General features: G+C 40.0%; 1 protein-coding gene across 1 annotated transcript in view; it reads right to left on the bottom strand.

The window, feature by feature from the left end:
• The window catches only part of LOC308289535 (uncharacterized protein), a gene marked incomplete at its 5' end in the record, with an annotated part of 138,822 nt that overhangs the window by 85,468 nt on the left and 32,797 nt on the right, over positions 1–20,557 (bottom strand). Inside the window, one exon of the mRNA XM_080731239.1 lies at positions 18,457–18,612. Coding sequence (XP_080587365.1) covers positions 18,457–18,612 — 156 coding nt within the window. The remainder of the gene's footprint in view (positions 1–18,456; positions 18,613–20,557) is intronic.

The raw sequence follows: 20,557 nt of genomic DNA, 5'->3' as shown, positions 1-20,557 counted from the left end.
TGTGGAGGGTTAGTCAAAGTATCACTGAAACCAATTTTATTCCAATCGGTCAAAGGGGGGCGCTATACGAAGCGTTTGAAAGTTCAAACTTCAAACGGGCATAAGTCATGACTCGTTTCATTTGAAGACATGCAACTTGTTACACACGTGCTTTGACTCAAGCGGAAGACATCTGTGTCGTTGTTAAGTAAGCTCCGCCCTTCGATTTTCCACCATTTTGAGCAGTTTGTAAAACGCGTAAACCCGCTTTTATTCTGGAATTTTCGCTCCACGTGCACAAAACTTTTTTTACGTGCACTTTGGACCGATATCTAAAGATCTGTCGGATCGGATTTCTTTAAAATTGAAACATGCTTTTTTTAAATAAATTCAATGAATATTGCAGTTTTATGCAAATTATTCTTCTGCCTCTAAATCATACATGCAAAGTAACATGTTCATGGCATTTGGCAAAGATGTAGAGTGTTATTCCAAATATCACTAAAACCAATTTTACCCCAATTGGCCAAAGGGGGGGCGCTATATCATTTTGAGCAGTTTGTGAAACGCTTAAACCCGTTAAGATTTTTTTTTGCAATTTGCATGAAACATTCTACACACAATCTAAGGACCATTATCTAATATGCCTATGAAGTGCACACACACACAAAAAAATAATAATAATAAATATAGCTGCAAGCAGCCATAAAGTGGCCAAGGCCAAAAACACATCAAATCATGAACACAGCCTGCAATGTGCGTGAAATCTTGCAAGCACATTCCCAATAGGTCAAGGAACAGATACCACCCTTCTTACATTGGCCTGTTATAGCGCCACCAGCGGGTCAACTTTTGCACAACACATTTTTGGAACAAAATGGACCAATCTTTGACGTCAGTAACGTCAAAGAGAGCACTGCCTGCGATCTTGACATTTTGTAGTTTTATAGCCATTGTTTTCTGGCTTGAAGCGAGCCCACAATTGTTTCGAAGGAACAATATTTTCTAGTTTATCTATCGGACGGTAGACGGGAACTTCGGTTCCTTTCAACTCCTACATACTTAGTGAGAAAATGAAAATAAAAACATCAATGTGTTCAGCTTACAGTGGTGAAGTGTGCTATTACTTTTTACAGCAATCGGCCAAATGGTGGCGCTGTAGGAAGCCTTCGAAAGTGCGATCTTTGAACAGGTATAGCTCATGCTGTGTTATACATACAGCCATGAAACCTGTATACACTTATGCGTCTCCTCATGCCGAACAACTTTTACCCTCTAACTTTTGACCTCTGACCTTTAGGTCTCCCACAATTCGGAATAATATGAAAAACAGTAAAAATCTATCTCCTCCTGGGGTTTTTTTGTTACGCGCATGAAACTTTTTTCACATGAACTTTGGACCAATACGGTCAAACTGTCTTCGCGGATTTATTTTAAAGTGAAATATAATTTTTTAATAATTCAATCAATATTGCGGTTTTATGTAAATTATTCTTCAGCCTCTAAATCATACATGCAAAGTTACACGTTCATGGCATTTGGCAAAGATGTAGAGGGTTAGTCAAAGTATCACTGAAACCAATTTTATTCCAATCGGCCAAAGGGGGGCGCTATACGAAGCGTTTGAAAATTCAAACTTCAAATGGGCAAAAGTCATGACTCGTTTCGTTTTAAGACATGCAACTTGTTACACGCATGCTTTGACTCAAGCGGAAGACATCTGTGTCGTTTTTAAGTAAGCTCCGCCCTTCGATTTTCCGCCATTTTGAGCAGTTTGTAAAACGCGTAAACCCGCTTTTATTCTGGAATTTTCGCTCCACGTGCACAAAACTTTTTTTACGTGAACTTTGGACCGATATCTAAAGATCTGTCAGATCGGATTTCTTTAAAATTGAAACATGCTTTTTTAATAATTCAATGAATAAACGTCAAAGAGAGCACTGCCTGCCATCTTGACATTTTGTACTTTTATAGCCATTGTTTTCTGGCTTGAAGCGAGCCCACAATTGTTTCGAAGGAACAATATTTTCTAGTATTATTTATTATTGCTTTATTTCCAGACCACACCCTTTATCACACACCCATTGTAAATGGAATAAATATTCATAAAGAAGTCCCTTCTCCAGACCCAGCCTGATTCTCTGATCGGAATCTAGTCCATATTGTCCGCCCTCACCAGTAAACCCTGTTTCGAGTAATTGGAGGTGCCCCCCTTCGTTACAGTAACTAAAACTAAATCAACATTTGCTGTTAAAATTTGCACTGATCAGTACAAAGAAAGAAAAAATGAGAAAAAACATAATATCCAATCTCCTCCGTAAATGAGAATGTTCTTACTAGGGGTGTAACGATACAATTTAATAGCGATTCGATACATATCACGATACATGGTTGACAATACGATACATGGACGATATTGGTTAATTCATGGCGATACGATACGATTCGATTTAATTATTTAAAATCGATATAGTAACTATTTTAGCAAAGAAATTAAATCTGTGTGAAAGGTGTGGATAGTGCAGGTTTTTAAGGGAAACATGTATTATTATGGATATAAATAAGTAAACACAGTGATTATCTACCAAATACATGGACATTGTATATTGACAAACCTGCACCTTGACATGGACCCAGAGATTACACACATTTATCGATAAACCAGTGTAGCTATATGGAAAGGAAAAGTGATGAAACCTCTCCTTTTAATTTTTTCTTCTTAAAAATGCTAAATTCAAAGTAGTTAGTATCGATACTATCAATTCTTTACACTGCTGATTCGATACGATACAAAATAAAACGATACGATTCGATTTTAGCTGTTTTAATTTCAATATACTTCGATGTTATAAGTTAAAAACTATATTTCGATACAGTTACTATATCGTTACACCCCTAGTTCTTACCTTCAGCTTTCACTAAGTTCAGAGTATGTGTCCATAAGAATAGCAGACAGCTTTGCGTTATCAAATGCATCTTGTTTCTTCAGTGAACAACACTATAGAACATTCAAAGGCTAATAATGTGCAGTGGGATTTGTTTCACTCTGGTAATCATTGGCAGTAATCAATTGAGCAAACAAAACAGTTAGATAGATACCTTTACCTTTATTATCCCAAGGGGGAAACTCAGTTGCCCAATGGTAGCACAGCAGTAAACAGTTATTTACAAAGTTACAGAGAAGAAAGAAAACGGTAGGAAGAAACAAGAACAGTACTGTAACAGTACTTATCCAAAAAGCTACAGCACCCTTTCAAGCCCTTATCCAAAAAGCTACAGCACCCTTTCAAGCCCTTTCAAGGTTCAATAAAAAGACACCTTTGATACCTTCGCTCTCTCTGTCCAGTCCCTGGTGGGGATGTTAAAGACACTTGAAGGCCAGAATGGCTATGAGCTCCACTGTGGTTCACACGTGGACCGATTACTCAGCAAGATGCCTCCAGCCTATCGTGACGGCTTCGTAGAGTATTGCCTGACTCATCACATCCTACAGTCAGGTACTCACAGGACATACACTCTTCCTGACCTTGCTACATGGCTGCAGGTCAAGTCACAAGCCAAACGCATCTCCAGTCGTGCTGCAGCTCTTTATGAGAATGATAACCCCAAGCCAGTCAGGAAAGACCAATGGCCCATTCAGCCAAAGCAAAGGCCAACCCCAGTTTTCCTCACAGCGGAAGAGAAGGCTACTGCACCCAAGCCTACTCCCTACTGTCCCCACTGCGACAACCAAGACCATTACCTCAACTCCTGTGAGGAGTTCAAGAAGTTGAGCACCAACCAGATTGTCCTGTGGATTAAAGATGGCAATAGGTGTTGGAAATGTGGTCGAGGACATGCTGTAGACCAGGGGTTTTCAAAGTGGGTGACGGGGCACCCTGGGGTGCCGTGACAGCAGTTCAGGGGTGCCGCGAGATCATTTGATAATATTAGGAATTTATTTGGACACTTAAAAATATATTTAGTATCATTTTAAACTTGAAGTACAAAGTTATGTTCAGTCAGAGAGCACTGCCTGCGATCTTGACATTTTGTACTTTTATAGCCATTGTTTTCTGGCGTGAAGCGAGCCCACAATTGTTTCGAAGGAACAATATTTTCTAGTTTCTATACTATACTATATCAAGTATCCCAAAAACTTCGGTTCCTTTCAACTCCTACATACTTAGTGAGAAAATGAAAATAAAAACATCAATGTGTTCAGCTTACAGTGGTGAAGTGTGCTATTACTTTTTACAGCAATCGGCCAAATGGTGGCGCTGTAGGAAGCCTTCGAAAGTGCGATCTTTGAACAGGTATAGCTCATGCTGAGTTTGAGGTACAGCCATGAAACCTGTATACACTTATGCGTCTCCTCATGCCGAACAACTTTTACCCTCTAACTTTTGACCTCTGACCTTTAGGTCTCCCACAATTCGGAATAATATGAAAAACAGTAAAAATCTATCTCCTCCTGGGTTTTTTTTGTTACGCGCATGAAACTTTTTTCACATGAACTTTGGACCAATACGGTCAAACTGTCTTCGCGGATTTATTTTAAAGTGAAATATAATTTTTTAATAATTCAATCAATATTGCGGTTTTATGTAAATTATTCTTCAGCCTCTAAATCATACATGCAAAGTTACACGTTCATGGCATTTGGCAAAGATGTAGAGGGTTAGTCAAAGTATCACTGAAACCAATTTTATTCCAATCGGCCAAAGGGGGGCACTATACGAAGCGTTTGAAAATTCAAACTTCAAATGGGCAAAAGTCATGACTCGTTTCGTTTTAAGACATGCAACTTGTTACACGCATGCTTTGACTCAAGCGGAAGACATCTGTGTCGTTTTTAAGTAAGCTCCGCCCTTCGATTTTCCGCCATTTTGAGCAGTTTGTAAAACGCGTAAACCCGCTTTTATTCTGGAATTTTCGCTCCACGTGCACAAAACTTTTTTTACGTGAACTTTGGACCGATATCTAAAGATCTCTCAGATCGGATTTCTTTAAAATTGAAACATGCTTTTTTAATAATTCAATGAATAAACGTCAAAGAGAGCACTGCCTGCCATCTTGACATTTTGTACTTTTATAGCCATTGTTTTCTGGCTTGAAGCGAGCCCACAATTGTTTCGAAGGAACAATATTTTCTAGTATTATTTATTATTGCTTTATTTCCAGACCACACCCTTTATCACACCCATTGTAAATGGAATAAATATTCATAAAGAAGTCCCTTCTCCAGACCCAGCCTGATTCTCTGATCGGAATCTAGTCCATATTGTCCGCCCTCACCAGTAAACCCTGTTTCGAGTAATTGGAGGTGCCCCCCTTCGTTACAGTAACTAAAACTAAATCAACATTTGCTGTTAAAATTTGCACTGATCAGTACAAAGAAAGAAAAAATGAGAAAAAACATAATATCCAATCTCCTCCGTAAATGAGAATGTTCTTACTAGGGGTGTAACGATACAATTTAATAGCGATTCGATACATATCACGATACATGGTTGACAATACGATACATGGACGATATTGGTTAATTCATGGCGATACGATACGATTCGATTTAATTATTTAAAATCGTTATAGTAACTATTTTAGCAAAGAAATTAAATCTGTGTGAAAGGTGTGGATAGTGCAGGTTTTTAAGGGAAACATGTATTATTATGGATATAAATAAGTAAACACAGTGATTATCTACCAAATACATGGACATTGTATATTGACAAACCTGCACCTTGACATGGACCCAGAGATTACACACATTTATCGATAAACCAGTGTAGCTATATGGAAAGGAAAAGTGATGAAACCCCTCCTTTTAATTTTTTCTTCTTAAAAATGCTAAATTCAAAGTAGGTAGTATCGATACTATCAATTCTTTACACTGCTGATTCGATACGATACAAAATAAAACGATACGATTCGATTTTAGCTGTTTTAATTTCAATATACTTCGATGTTATAAGTTAAAAACTATATTTCGATACAGTTACTATATCGTTACACCCCTAGTTCTTACCTTCAGCTTTCACTAAGTTCAGAGTATGTGTCCATAAGAATAGCAGACAGCTTTGCGTTATCAAATGCATCTTGTTTCTTCAGTGAACAACACTATAGAACATTCAAAGGCTAATAATGTGCAGTGGGATTTGTTTCACTCTGGTAATCATTGGCAGTAATCAATTGAGCAAACAAAACAGTTAGATAGATACCTTTACCTTTATTATCCCAAGGGGGAAACTCAGTTGCCCAATGGTAGCACAGCAGTAAACAGTTATTTACAAAGTTACAGAGAAGAAAGAAAACGGTAGGAAGAAACAAGAACAGTACTGTAACAGTACTTATCCAAAAAGCTACAGCACCCTTTCAAGCCCTTATCCAAAAAGCTACAGCACCCTTTCAAGCCCTTTCAAGGTTCAATAAAAAGACACCTTTGATACCTTCGCTCTCTCTGTCCAGTCCCTGGTGGGGATGTTAAAGACACTTGAAGGCCAGAATGGCTATGAGCTCCACTGTGGTTCACACGTGGACCGATTACTCAGCAAGATGCCTCCAGCCTATCGTGACGGCTTCGTAGAGTATTGCCTGACTCATCACATCCTACAGTCAGGTACTCACAGGACATACACTCTTCCTGACCTTGCTACATGGCTGCAGGTCAAGTCACAAGCCAAACGCATCTCCAGTCGTGCTGCAGCTCTTTATGAGAATGATAACCCCAAGCCAGTCAGGAAAGACCAATGGCCCATTCAGCCAAAGCAAAGGCCAACCCCAGTTTTCCTCACAGCGGAAGAGAAGGCTACTGCACCCAAGCCTACTCCCTACTGTCCCCACTGCGACAACCAAGACCATTACCTCAACTCCTGTGAGGAGTTCAAGAAGTTGAGCACCAACCAGATTGTCCTGTGGATTAAAGATGGCAATAGGTGTTGGAAATGTGGTCGAGGACATGCTGTAGACCAGGGGTTTTCAAAGTGGGTGACGGGGCACCCTGGGGTGCCGTGACAGCAGTTCAGGGGTGCCGCGAGATCATTTGATAATATTAGGAATTTATTTGGACACTTAAAAATATATTTAGTATCATTTTAAACTTGAAGTACAAAGTTATGTTCAGTCAGAGAGCACTGCCTGCGATCTTGACATTTTGTACTTTTATAGCCATTGTTTTCTGGCGTGAAGCGAGCCCACAATTGTTTCGAAGGAACAATATTTTCTAGTTTCTATACTATACTATATCAAGTATCCCAAAAACTTCGGTTCCTTTCAACTCCTACATACTTAGTGAGAAAATGAAAATAAAAACATCAATGTGTTCAGCTTACAGTGGTGAAGTGTGCTATTACTTTTTACAGCAATCGGCCAAATGGTGGCGCTGTAGGAAGCCTTCGAAAGTGCGATCTTTGAACAGGTATAGCTCATGCTGAGTTTGAGGTACAGCCATGAAACCTGTATACACTTATGCGTCTCCTCATGCCGAACAACTTTTACCCTCTAACTTTTGACCTCTGACCTTTAGGTCTCCCACAATTCGGAATAATATGAAAAACAGTAAAAATCTATCTCCTCCTGGGTTTTTTTTGTTACGCGCATGAAACTTTTTTCACATGAACTTTGGACCAATACGGTCAAACTGTCTTCGCGGATTTATTTTAAAGTGAAATATAATTTTTTAATAATTCAATCAATATTGCGGTTTTATGTAAATTATTCTTCAGCCTCTAAATCATACATGCAAAGTTACACGTTCATGGCATTTGGCAAAGATGTAGAGGGTTAGTCAAAGTATCACTGAAACCAATTTTATTCCAATCGGCCAAAGGGGGGCACTATACGAAGCGTTTGAAAATTCAAACTTCAAATGGGCAAAAGTCATGACTCGTTTCGTTTTAAGACATGCAACTTGTTACACGCATGCTTTGACTCAAGCGGAAGACATCTGTGTCGTTTTTAAGTAAGCTCCGCCCTTCGATTTTCCGCCATTTTGAGCAGTTTGTAAAACGCGTAAACCCGCTTTTATTCTGGAATTTTCGCTCCACGTGCACAAAACTTTTTTTACGTGAACTTTGGACCGATATCTAAAGATCTCTCAGATCGGATTTCTTTAAAATTGAAACATGCTTTTTTAATAATTCAATGAATAAACGTCAAAGAGAGCACTGCCTGCCATCTTGACATTTTGTACTTTTATAGCCATTGTTTTCTGGCTTGAAGCGAGCCCACAATTGTTTCGAAGGAACAATATTTTCTAGTATTATTTATTATTGCTTTATTTCCAGACCACACCCTTTATCACACCCATTGTAAATGGAATAAATATTCATAAAGAAGTCCCTTCTCCAGACCCAGCCTGATTCTCTGATCGGAATCTAGTCCATATTGTCCGCCCTCACCAGTAAACCCTGTTTCGAGTAATTGGAGGTGCCCCCCTTCGTTACAGTAACTAAAACTAAATCAACATTTGCTGTTAAAATTTGCACTGATCAGTACAAAGAAAGAAAAAATGAGAAAAAACATAATATCCAATCTCCTCCGTAAATGAGAATGTTCTTACTAGGGGTGTAACGATACAATTTAATAGCGATTCGATACATATCACGATACATGGTTGACAATACGATACATGGACGATATTGGTTAATTCATGGCGATACGATACGATTCGATTTAATTATTTAAAATCGTTATAGTAACTATTTTAGCAAAGAAATTAAATCTGTGTGAAAGGTGTGGATAGTGCAGGTTTTTAAGGGAAACATGTATTATTATGGATATAAATAAGTAAACACAGTGATTATCTACCAAATACATGGACATTGTATATTGACAAACCTGCACCTTGACATGGACCCAGAGATTACACACATTTATCGATAAACCAGTGTAGCTATATGGAAAGGAAAAGTGATGAAACCCCTCCTTTTAATTTTTTCTTCTTAAAAATGCTAAATTCAAAGTAGGTAGTATCGATACTATCAATTCTTTACACTGCTGATTCGATACGATACAAAATAAAACGATACGATTCGATTTTAGCTGTTTTAATTTCAATATACTTCGATGTTATAAGTTAAAAACTATATTTCGATACAGTTACTATATCGTTACACCCCTAGTTCTTACCTTCAGCTTTCACTAAGTTCAGAGTATGTGTCCATAAGAATAGCAGACAGCTTTGCGTTATCAAATGCATCTTGTTTCTTCAGTGAACAACACTATAGAACATTCAAAGGCTAATAATGTGCAGTGGGATTTGTTTCACTCTGGTAATCATTGGCAGTAATCAATTGAGCAAACAAAACAGTTAGATAGATACCTTTACCTTTATTATCCCAAGGGGGAAACTCAGTTGCCCAATGGTAGCACAGCAGTAAACAGTTATTTACAAAGTTACAGAGAAGAAAGAAAACGGTAGGAAGAAACAAGAACAGTACTGTAACAGTACTTATCCAAAAAGCTACAGCACCCTTTCAAGCCCTTATCCAAAAAGCTACAGCACCCTTTCAAGCCCTTTCAAGGTTCAATAAAAAGACACCTTTGATACCTTCGCTCTCTCTGTCCAGTCCCTGGTGGGGATGTTAAAGACACTTGAAGGCCAGAATGGCTATGAGCTCCACTGTGGTTCACACGTGGACCGATTACTCAGCAAGATGCCTCCAGCCTATCGTGACGGCTTCGTAGAGTATTGCCTGACTCATCACATCCTACAGTCAGGTACTCACAGGACATACACTCTTCCTGACCTTGCTACATGGCTGCAGGTCAAGTCACAAGCCAAACGCATCTCCAGTCGTGCTGCAGCTCTTTATGAGAATGATAACCCCAAGCCAGTCAGGAAAGACCAATGGCCCATTCAGCCAAAGCAAAGGCCAACCCCAGTTTTCCTCACAGCGGAAGAGAAGGCTACTGCACCCAAGCCTACTCCCTACTGTCCCCACTGCGACAACCAAGACCATTACCTCAACTCCTGTGAGGAGTTCAAGAAGTTGAGCACCAACCAGATTGTCCTGTGGATTAAAGATGGCAATAGGTGTTGGAAATGTGGTCGAGGACATGCTGTAGACCAGGGGTTTTCAAAGTGGGTGACGGGGCACCCTGGGGTGCCGTGACAGCAGTTCAGGGGTGCCGCGAGATCATTTGATAATATTAGGAATTTATTTGGACACTTAAAAATATATTTAGTATCATTTTAAACTTGAAGTACAAAGTTATGTTCAGTCAGTTCTAACCAAAATGTCTATTATCTCAACGTTTTCCTCGCAACATAATCGCTAAAATATGCCATAAATATAATGTGCTGGGAGTGAAAATCATATAATTTAAGGGTGCCTCGGATGAAAAAAATATTTATAGAGGTGCCCTCAGCCAAAAAAGTTTGGGAACCCCTGCTGTAGACAATTGCAGCCTGAAACGCCCATGCAAAGTCTGCAAAGAGCTGCACCTTACAGTCCTGCATGACTCCATCCAAGAAACCTCCACCTCGTCCTTGATGGTCAGCCTACCGACCACCAGAGTATCTCAGGGAGTCATGATGAAAGTGGTGAAGGTGCTCCTCCACAACGGTCACCACACCATGGAGGCCCATGCTATCCTCGATGACGGATCCGAGAGAAGTATTATTCTCCCTGAGGTCGTGCAGAGACTCAAACTCACAGTCTGCCCAGAGACTCTCCCATTGCGAACTGTCCACCAGCCTGTCAAACTACTTGATGGTGCCGCAGTTTCATTAGAGATATCCCCGCTGCTCAAGCCTACTGAACGGTACAAAATCTCTAATGCCTTCACTGCTAATGGGTTAAGCTTTGCCGAGCACACTTATCCAGTTACTGCTCTACAGCAGCAGTACCAACATTTGAGAGGGCTTCCATTACCGCCAGTGGACCATGCCCTGCCATTACTGCTGATCGGGTCTGACCTACCCCATCTGATCACTCCCATCCAGCCTGTATGTCGAGGACCACAGGATGGACCTGTCGCCACCCAAACACTACTTGGTTGGTCACTCCAAGGTCCAATGGGTCCCATCCAAAGCCCATATGGTGAGCAACAATGCTTCCATATCACAACTGCTTTACTCTCCAGTGAGAACCTCAGTCATACCAACCGCCCTTGGCAAGTTGACACCCTGACTTCTAAGGTAGCATCCAGGTCTGAGCAGGACCAGCAGACAGCCACTGTCACACCCCTCCTCTGGCCAACTTCAGCTGCCACTTTACAAGCTATGCAGGAGGCTTTACTGCCCAGCCTTCAAAGTGCAGAGCATCTTGCCGTAGAACCCCAGCAGACTGAGTCCTACTGCTCCATGGGAGTGGTGTCTGTAGCTCCTACTTCCAAGGTCCCTGACCTCAGCCTCTTCCACACACGGAAGGAGCTTCTCCAAGTCACTGCGAGGTCCCTTCACGGGGCGGCTGCCCCCGATACAAGCCTGCCTCACCATGCCCATGACTACATTGCAGCAGAGAGGACGCTGTTGCAACCAGCCCAGATGGACTCATTCCCAAATAAAGTCAAAGCCAAAGCCTTCAAGGGCAAATGTCCCATTTCCCCATTTAACCAGCTGGACCCCCTTACGCCAGATCAGATCATCCCAAACCTTCTGGACATGGAACGCCGAGACTCATCTCTTCTTCAACTGACAGAGCGACACAGCCAGGCACTGATAGACAGTTTCTGGTCCACCTTCATCCGTCAGTACCTACCAGGGCTGAGCTTCCCAGACACTTCAATGAAGATGCCCCTGACAGCCTTTCTTAGTTGTTCAAATGTCCAGATAGACATTTGGGGGCGGCTGTGTCAGAAAGCCTGTCAGTGACGCCTAGTGGCTGGACTTGGTCATGGACTGCAGACAGGTGTTTCAGTTTCTAATTAGCTACAGACAGGTGTTTCATTAGGTAATCATCTGCAGAGGCTTTCTTGATTCATTATAGTGTTTGCCACAGAGAGGACAAGTCACAATGCTCTCTGTGCATTTCTGTTTAATCCATTTTCCTTTGTGTGCGTTCATGAAACCAAAGTAAGTCCATCTTCCATGGTCTGTTCTTGAGTATTTAGATGCCTCTATGCCTCTGTATGTTGTGTTATATCATATATGCTTAATTGAGAGCACATGCTGTATTTGTTTGGCTAGTAGCCTAGCTCCTCACTGACTGTTCTTGTTTGTAGACTTCTACACTTTGTATTTTTATATTGTGAGGAGGTTTATTTCTTTACTTATGTGATTTACTGTATTTGGACAGTTTATCTGAGTTTATATTTCTACATTTAAGAGTTTGGTGGATGTTTGAGATACCTTGAAGATTATTGTTTATCTGATTACAGTACACCAGTAAGACGCCTAAGGGCGAAACGCGACCTCGCCCTAAAGGGCGAGGTCGCACCATCTGTCTTGGTCTTGGCCATCTATCTTGGCCATATATGGATTCTGTTAGTGTGGTTCTCCTAACAGGGCATCATCTGGGATACAATCCCTTTTATGCCCATATATGGAGATCCCTGCTCTAAATATCTGACATCACTAATCCCTTTTATGCCCATAAATGGAGATCCCTAACAGAATCAATGTTTTGTCCATATATAGAGATCCCTGCTCCGAGAATCTGACTGAATCCGGGTCAGTGACGTGACGCCCCAAAAAACATGTTTTTTAAAAAACTTTAAATAGCAGGCATAAAAATTATTTACTTTTGTTCTACTCACTCTCAACTTTATGGAAACACATTTTGTTTTTAGATATTTTATTGGAATCAGACTTTATTGAGCAGTTTGTTGTACTTGTGCCTAAAACCGTCATCTGGTGTGACATGACAATAATTGTTCATAAAATGAAAATGGAGTACACCTTTCTTAAGTTACTCACTTTATCAAAGTCCTTTATCATAACTAACCTGTGATCCACTATAGTTTTGTGAAAATTAATTGAATCTGTATATTTTTTTCATAATCAACACTCTGTGTGAGGCCCATGTTGTCGATCTTTCAACATATTTAAATTTTATTCTGACAAAAACTTTCTTTAAAATTACACAAATATTTGTGACTCTTCCTGATACTATTTTCTATGTAAACCATACACATTTTTTCGGTTTCATCATTAATAAAGGTATGATTTCTCACTATTTGGAATGTCACACCAGATGACTTAGTGTCACACCAGATGACCATATCTTCATGTGTCAAAGCAAACTGTGTTTTAACCTACCTATTAGTGAGTACTGAACTTTACTGATTGATTAAACAATTACCCAGGAAAAACAGCAACAGTAAAATTGCTTTAACATTAAATAACATGGCCTTAATATTTCTGAACAGGATAGTATTGTTGGGCCTTAACATAGGATAACAAAGAATTGTAGTAGTAGATGGATGATGAGGATGTGCACAGGAATGCTACGCACACCTAAGTCTTCTGCCGGCCCACGGCAGAAGGATCTTAACTCATTGAGTGCCAATCCCGAACTAGTTCGGCTTTATTAGCGTATCGTAGTGTGCCGATCCCGAACAAGTTCGGCTTTTAAAAAAAAAAAAAAAAAAAAAAAAAAAAATTTTTTTTTTTTTTTTTTGAAAAAATTTTTTTTGAATTTTTTTTTTTTTTTTTGGGACCCCATCAAATCTGGTGAACATGATTTCAATCGCGATTTTGCATGTTCCACCCCCATACAACCCCATCTAACATACAGGGCAGCCATTTTTGTTTACATTACATGTAAAACATAATGGCGATTATCTCAAGAATGCCTGAACGGATTTCCAATCGGATTTTTTTGTTTGAAAGCTGTGAACAAACTGCACAAATCCACTCCAATGCAATCCAGGATTGCATTGGATTTTTTAGAGCTCATTCTTCTCTGTTTTTTTCCCATGCATGAGGTGTGCAAGGTTTAATCATGGCTAAGTTGACGAAAATAAGGCTTCTAAAATGCTTGGTAGCCAATAGCTAACTTCAAGCTAACTTCATCCTCTTCCTGTACATGCACAAAGGAAAGTGTCCTTTCCTTTGTAAAAAAAGTCATGGCTCCAGGGCTTGGGCATGCATTACCAGCATATCTCTATTATTCTCTGGTCACTGGGCGCCCTCTAGTGGTGATAGGCTGGCACTCAATGAGTTTAAAGAGACAATAAGGTGCATAGCCACACTGGGAGCCAAGGCAACATTTTATTAACACCAATTATTGGAAACAACTCAGCATTCAGGTGTATTACTTTTTTCCGAAGTCTCCTGAACTTGAACACAGCATTTTGAGTTGAACAAATTTATTTACGAATCATGCCGTTACACCACATCTCCACTAGCTAAAGAGTGCTGGGTTGTGCAACTCCGAAAATAGCTGATCTACAAGCTCTCGCAGCACAATGCGTTGAGATCAGCTATTTTCGCTATGTTTGTCTCGGGTCCTACCTTACCTCATTGTCCAGTCCAGTGAGTGAAAGTACAAAAGTATTAGATTAGATTAGAATAGACATTTAGACTGCATTGTACATCAGCCAGTCACATTTGGTGAGGGTATAGACATTTAGACTGTATTGTACATCAGCCAGTCACATTTGGTGAGGGTAGCAAACCGTTTGCCCTGTTGCGGTTCTGCTATGCCACAGACAACTTCCTGCTCTTTGTAGAAAATGCAGTCTCGCCCCTTTGGCCAGACAAAACCATTTTTCATTTTTCCAAGTTGATTCATGCAGTTTATCTCTAGCCCCTCCTTATTAATGGTAACAATCTGCCCCACATATGGCTTTCCCTCATATTTGATTATGACAAACTGTCCTTGTGTGTATTCATCTGAGGAGGTGTCTGAATCCTCAGCTTGGGCCTCTCCAATAGATGCACTTGTGTCCAGCACCTGAGTAGAAGACCTTCAGGAGGAGACATTTAAATGTAATTTATTTGTCAGGTAGATTGTTTTTAGTAGTAAAATGTAATTACTAGCAAGTCCTCAAGTTTGCCAAGTATGTTATACTCACTGAGCTCCGGAAGCTGTTTTGGGCCTGCAGCTGACCTGGGAAGGGGGCAGTTCCGCAGATGGGCCACCTTCTTTTTTTTTGTTTTGCTGTATCCAAGTAAGGATAAGAACAGCTATGGTTTTGTTTATGCCCTTCCTCCATATCCATTCATTCATCACTATACAGTATGTTTGTGTATTTTGGAAATAATAAAATCACATTTTCTGTACCACCCATTTTCTGTTGTCAAGTGTCTTATATTAACTGCTTATAATGGATAGTTATTATAAAGTGTTACCACAATATAAGGTTTAGGTTTCTGTGAAGGGGTTTCTGCTCTGTCTGATGAATTTGCTGTATCACCGAATGAAGCTAAATTAAATTATGTAAAAATGTTTAAAACGTTGTTTTAAACATGTTAAAATGTTTTAAATGGACAAAAGAAACATGGGACTTGTTATTTATTGTTATGTCTGTAGGAAAATACAGTATATATCATCTGGTGTGACAATCAAGTCATCTGGCGTGACAAGCAGATATGTCACACCAGATGACGAAGTGTCACACCAGATGACGTTTTCTGCATTTAGGACTACCTTGAGGCTACCAGGTACACATTAGCATGCTAACAACATGCTAGCTATAACAAAACAACCTAGATTTACATGTAATTATGACCAAAGTTTCAAATAACTTTTGCTTTATTAATGAAAAAGGTGTCACACCAGATGACATCCAGAAGTGCCACACTTGTCAAAGTTTCAACAAGATGGCATTTCATGAAAATGTTAAAATCATAACTCACCTCAGACACCTGTCTTGCAGTTGTGCTGGGAGTGCTGAATAGCCTTACAGAAGAAGGACCTCTCTAGCCCAGTAGGTGTCCAAATTATTGCCTGTTTAATTTTTCCAAACTAGTGTCACACCAGATGATTTTGGTTTGGGGGACAAAATCTTTTTGATCAGAAATGACTGAAAACATTATGCTTGGACTTTGAAAAGATATAGGCTCACAAATAGACATTTTTTTTGCCTAAATTCATTTTTAAATGAATTTTAGCAATTCTTTTTCTTAGTTTTATTCAAGTTCCCACTTTGAGAAACAAGGTCGGGACAGTCACACCAGATGACATTTACCATGTTTGGTTGAAGATTCTGAAGAAATGAGGAATGAAATGTTTTAATCTTGAGTAAGTTCACATAAAGCTTAATGTCCTGCACAATATTCAGAAGGTTTTTGACAAATATATTTTTTATTTATACATGTTTGACACCGAGGACAGCGAAAACGCTACGTCACGTCACCCACCCATCCCTTTTATGCCCATATATGGAGATCCCTGCTCTGAGTATCTGACATCACTAATCCCTTTTATGCCCATATATGGAGATCCCTGCTCTGAGTATCTGACATCACTAATCCCGTTTATGCCCATATATGGAGATCCCTGCTCTGAGTATCTGACATCACTAATCCCTTTTATGCCCATATACAGTATGGAGATCCCTAACAGAATCCATTTTATGCCCATATATGGAGATACCTGCTCTGAGTATCTGACATCACTGTGATGTCACCTGTTTATGCCTAAATATGGAGATCCCTGCTCTGAGTATCTGACATCACTGCGATCTCACCTGTGATGTCACAGTGACACATCACCTCAGTATCAGGCGTTGCCACAGCAACGTACACAAAGGTTTGTGTACACATGTGGTTTGATGTCATACTGATGCGGAGATATGAGCAGGGCAAAGGTGTGACGTGACACGTGCGACCGACCGACCGACGGACGGACGGACGGCCGGTGGAGGTTTTGATACTAAACTGCGACCTGACGGTCGCAATTAACCGAAAATAGACGATTTACAACCTCACAACATGTCGCAGCACAACGTTTGGTGAGCCTGTAGATCTGCTATTTCCGGTGCACGGGTACTAGAAGACATGCCAGCCTCTATGGAATCCAAATGACTGAAATCGGTCATGGCGACAGAGAACTTTAATCCATGAAGGTGACTGTCATAAAAATAAAAATAAACTGTAATAACATAATGGAATGTAATATAACTGTTACTTTAATAATTATGTGATGGTAAACGTACCGTAAACGTAACAATTTAAGATTTTACTATTTACAGTTTAGGCATTTAGAGGACGCTCTTATCCAGAGCGGCTTAACAATAAACAAGGTAAATAATCAATCATGTACTGTAAATAGGCTACAAAGAGAGAACAGTGCAGTGCCTCAGGAAACTAGGACACCAGGTAAACAATGAACCTAGCAACTGTCTAAACAACATGTAAATAACATTCTGCACATTGAAACTATGGCGTAGCCAAGTGCTAGAGGGTGAGGTGGAGACTGAGGAGGTGAGTCTTCAGATCCGGTGGAAAATTGGGTGAGTGAGTCTGCAGTTCTGTCTGCAATGGGGCGTTTATTCCACAGCTTGGGAGCATACAGTAACATGATCGTAAGGTAACGTTACGTTACCACCAAAATGTGGAATGCCTTGACAGACACCATTCATTAAAGGAAGTGTAAAACTGCCCTGAAAGTACATCTACAGTATCAGGAGACCACAAATAAAAGGGAGGTAAATGACATTCCCATCTCTTTTGTACATAGAGGGCCCTATTTTCGTCCATATCCCTAAACTTCTTGGCCTATTTTACTATTTTGACAAACATTCTTAAATAGTTCAAATAGCTGATCTACAAGCTCACAACGTGTCGATGTAGATCAGCTAATTTCAAATGTTTTTCAAAATAGTAAAACAAGGCAAAGACATTTAGGGATAAGGGTTAAGGCATTTACGAAAACATAGCTCATAGTGTATTTGTCAATGACATGTATTATTGTTTTAATTTCGTATGCTATGTTGATGAATTTAATATATAGGACCACAATGGAAACAAGGCCCCAGAACTTTTTTGTGTCATTCATACTTTTAGCTTTGATGTCTTACCGTACCATGTGCCGTTTACATTTCTGATTAATCAATCAAAAACATAACGTAACAAAAACGTACGTAACAAGTCAGAACAGAGGCCAGGCTGAGGAACAGCGTAATGGAATAAAATGTTACCTGTAGGCAGTGGTGGGAAAAGTACTCAAATATTTTACTTAAGTAAAAGTATCAATACTGCAATATAGAAATACTCTGAATTACAAGTAAAAGTCTGGAATTAAAAATGTACTTGAGTAAAAGTGTTGGCATTAAAATGTAAAAGTACCAAAAGTAAAAGTACCAAATGAACGTTTGAAAATAGCCTAAGTATAAAATAGGACTAAAGTGGTTAATGTATGTTTTTTTTGTTTAGTTTTTTAAGTACAATATGGATAGTAGTGGATTAAAGTATTATTAAAGTTTAAAGTAAAAGTATTGGAAATTGGAAATACCCATGTAAAGCACAAATACCTCAAAATGTTACTTAATTACAGTATATGAGTGAATGTGATTAGTTGATTTACACCACTGCTTGTAGGTATATAAACCCACAGCTAGAGTAAGTGCATGTAACTAAGGCAGTGTTTTATGGCTCCTTCTCACCGATGCTACACTCGTCTCTGTCGATGTTGCAGGTGCTGCCCACGTAGCCGGCTGGACAGTTACAGTTGAACATGCCGTTGATGGGGTTGGTGTCGCACTGGGAGCCCTCTCTGCACGGGTTGCTGATGCACGCGTCGTCTATGTGGCACAGCAGACCTGGAGGGAGGGAGGGAGGGGGGCATGGAGAGGAGTCAGCCAATGCACTGCTTCTCAAACTTTCATAAAGGGCGAGCTGGAAAAGTGGCATTTGACATGTGTCAGGCATGTGCCATTTCCCAAAGTGGCATATGCTGTTTCTCCATAAAGGGCGAGCTGGAAAAGTGGCATTTGACATGTGTCAGGCATGTGCCATTTCCCAAAGTGGCATATGCTGTTGCCAAAGTGGCATATGCTGTTGCCAAAGTGGCATATGCTGTTGCCGAAGTGGCGCGTGCTGTTGCCAAAGTGGCATATGCTGTTGCCGAACAAAGTGGCGCGTGCTGTTGCCAAAGTGGCATATGCTGTTGCCAAAGTGGCATATGCCGTTGTCAAAGTGGCATGTGCTGTATGCCATTGCCAAAGTGGCGCGTGCTGTTGCCAAAGTGGCATATGCTGTTGCCAAAGTGGCGCGTGCTGTTGCCAAAGTGGCATATGCCGTTGTCAAAGTGGCATGTGCTGTATGCCATTGCCAAAGTGGCGCGTGCTGTTGCCAAAGTGGCATATGCTGTTGCCAAAGTGGCGCGTGCTGTTGCCAAAGTGGCATATGCTGTTGCCGAAGTGGCACGTGCTGTTGCCAAAGTGGCATATGCTGTTGCCGAAGTGGCATGTGCTGTATGCCATTGCCAAAGTGGCATGTGCGGTTGCCAAAGTGGCATATGCCGTTGTCAAAGTGGCATGTGCTGTATGCCATTGCCAAAGTGGCATGTGCGGTTGCCAAAGTGGCATGTGCCGTTGTGAAAGTGGCTATTCCTTATGCCGTAGCCAAATTGACATGTGCCGTTGTGAAAGTGACATATTCCAGACTTTAATTATTCTACTCGAACACTCTGAAGATTTATTAGTGACATGCTACCACCCAGTGGATGTTTTGTGAAGCGTGCGAGGAGGGGGGGACTCACGGGAGGACAGACCAATATCATGAAGTTTGGGAGAAAACAAAAAAACAAAAACATATGGATGTGTCTATGTGTGTGTATATGTGTAGGCACATGTGTATACACTAAGAATATAATTTAAAAAGGAAAATGGGGAAATTATAAGCAAAGGAATGATTAAAAAATAAAAGAAAATAGAGATGGTTAATGATGACTTCCGTGAGGTCCCCCTTCCTCGGCACTGATTGTGATTAATAAGGAGGGTTTATAGGGGAGGGCTATGCTAAATACTTTTCAAGCAAAATAGGGTGAGAGAGAGTAGTGTAATAATTATTTTATTTTTTATTTTTTCATGGTCTCTGGTTCTTTAAAAGAACAATATTTTGTTGATGACCATCATAGATGTTTTTGAAGGGGGGAACTAGGCGGCTACTGGCATGCTCTTTTACATAGGTATCTCTTACAGTAACAATAACTTTTAATTTTCATTTTTTCATTTATATTTACTATAATAGTCTGGAACAAGATTTAAACTTAACCCACAATACTGGGTCTGTAATACTGTGAATGAGGGGGGCCCCCGCAAAGCGACTAGATTGAGTTATGGTTAGCCAGATTGAGGATTGGAGGGGGCGAGGCAAGCGAGCCTCTTTACCTTGGGGGTTAATTTTTGTTGTTTATATTATTATTTGTTTGATGTTTAAAAAATTGCAGTTTGAGCATGTGCAGTGTATGGTACAGGGAAGGAAAAAAAAGTCAAAAAGGGAAAATTTAAATGCAACCTAACGATTTGAGAGTGGTGTCATTAAATGTTAATGGATTAAATAATCCGGTTAAAAGGAGCAAAGTCTTGGCAAAATTCAAAAGGGAAAAGATGCAAGTGATATACTTACAGGAAACGCACTTAACTAAACAAGAACATGAAAAATTTAAGAAGCTTGGATATAAGAACACATTCTATAGTTCATACATGAAGCAGAGTAATAGAAGAGGTGTAGCCATATTAATATCAAACACAACTAAATTTG

This window comes from Nannobrachium achirus (assembly GCF_963921795.1).
Source record: "Nannobrachium achirus genome assembly, chromosome: 1".
Classification (NCBI taxonomy): Eukaryota; Metazoa; Chordata; class Actinopteri; order Myctophiformes; family Myctophidae; genus Nannobrachium; species Nannobrachium achirus.
This window is presented reverse-complemented; position numbering and strand designations above follow the sequence as displayed.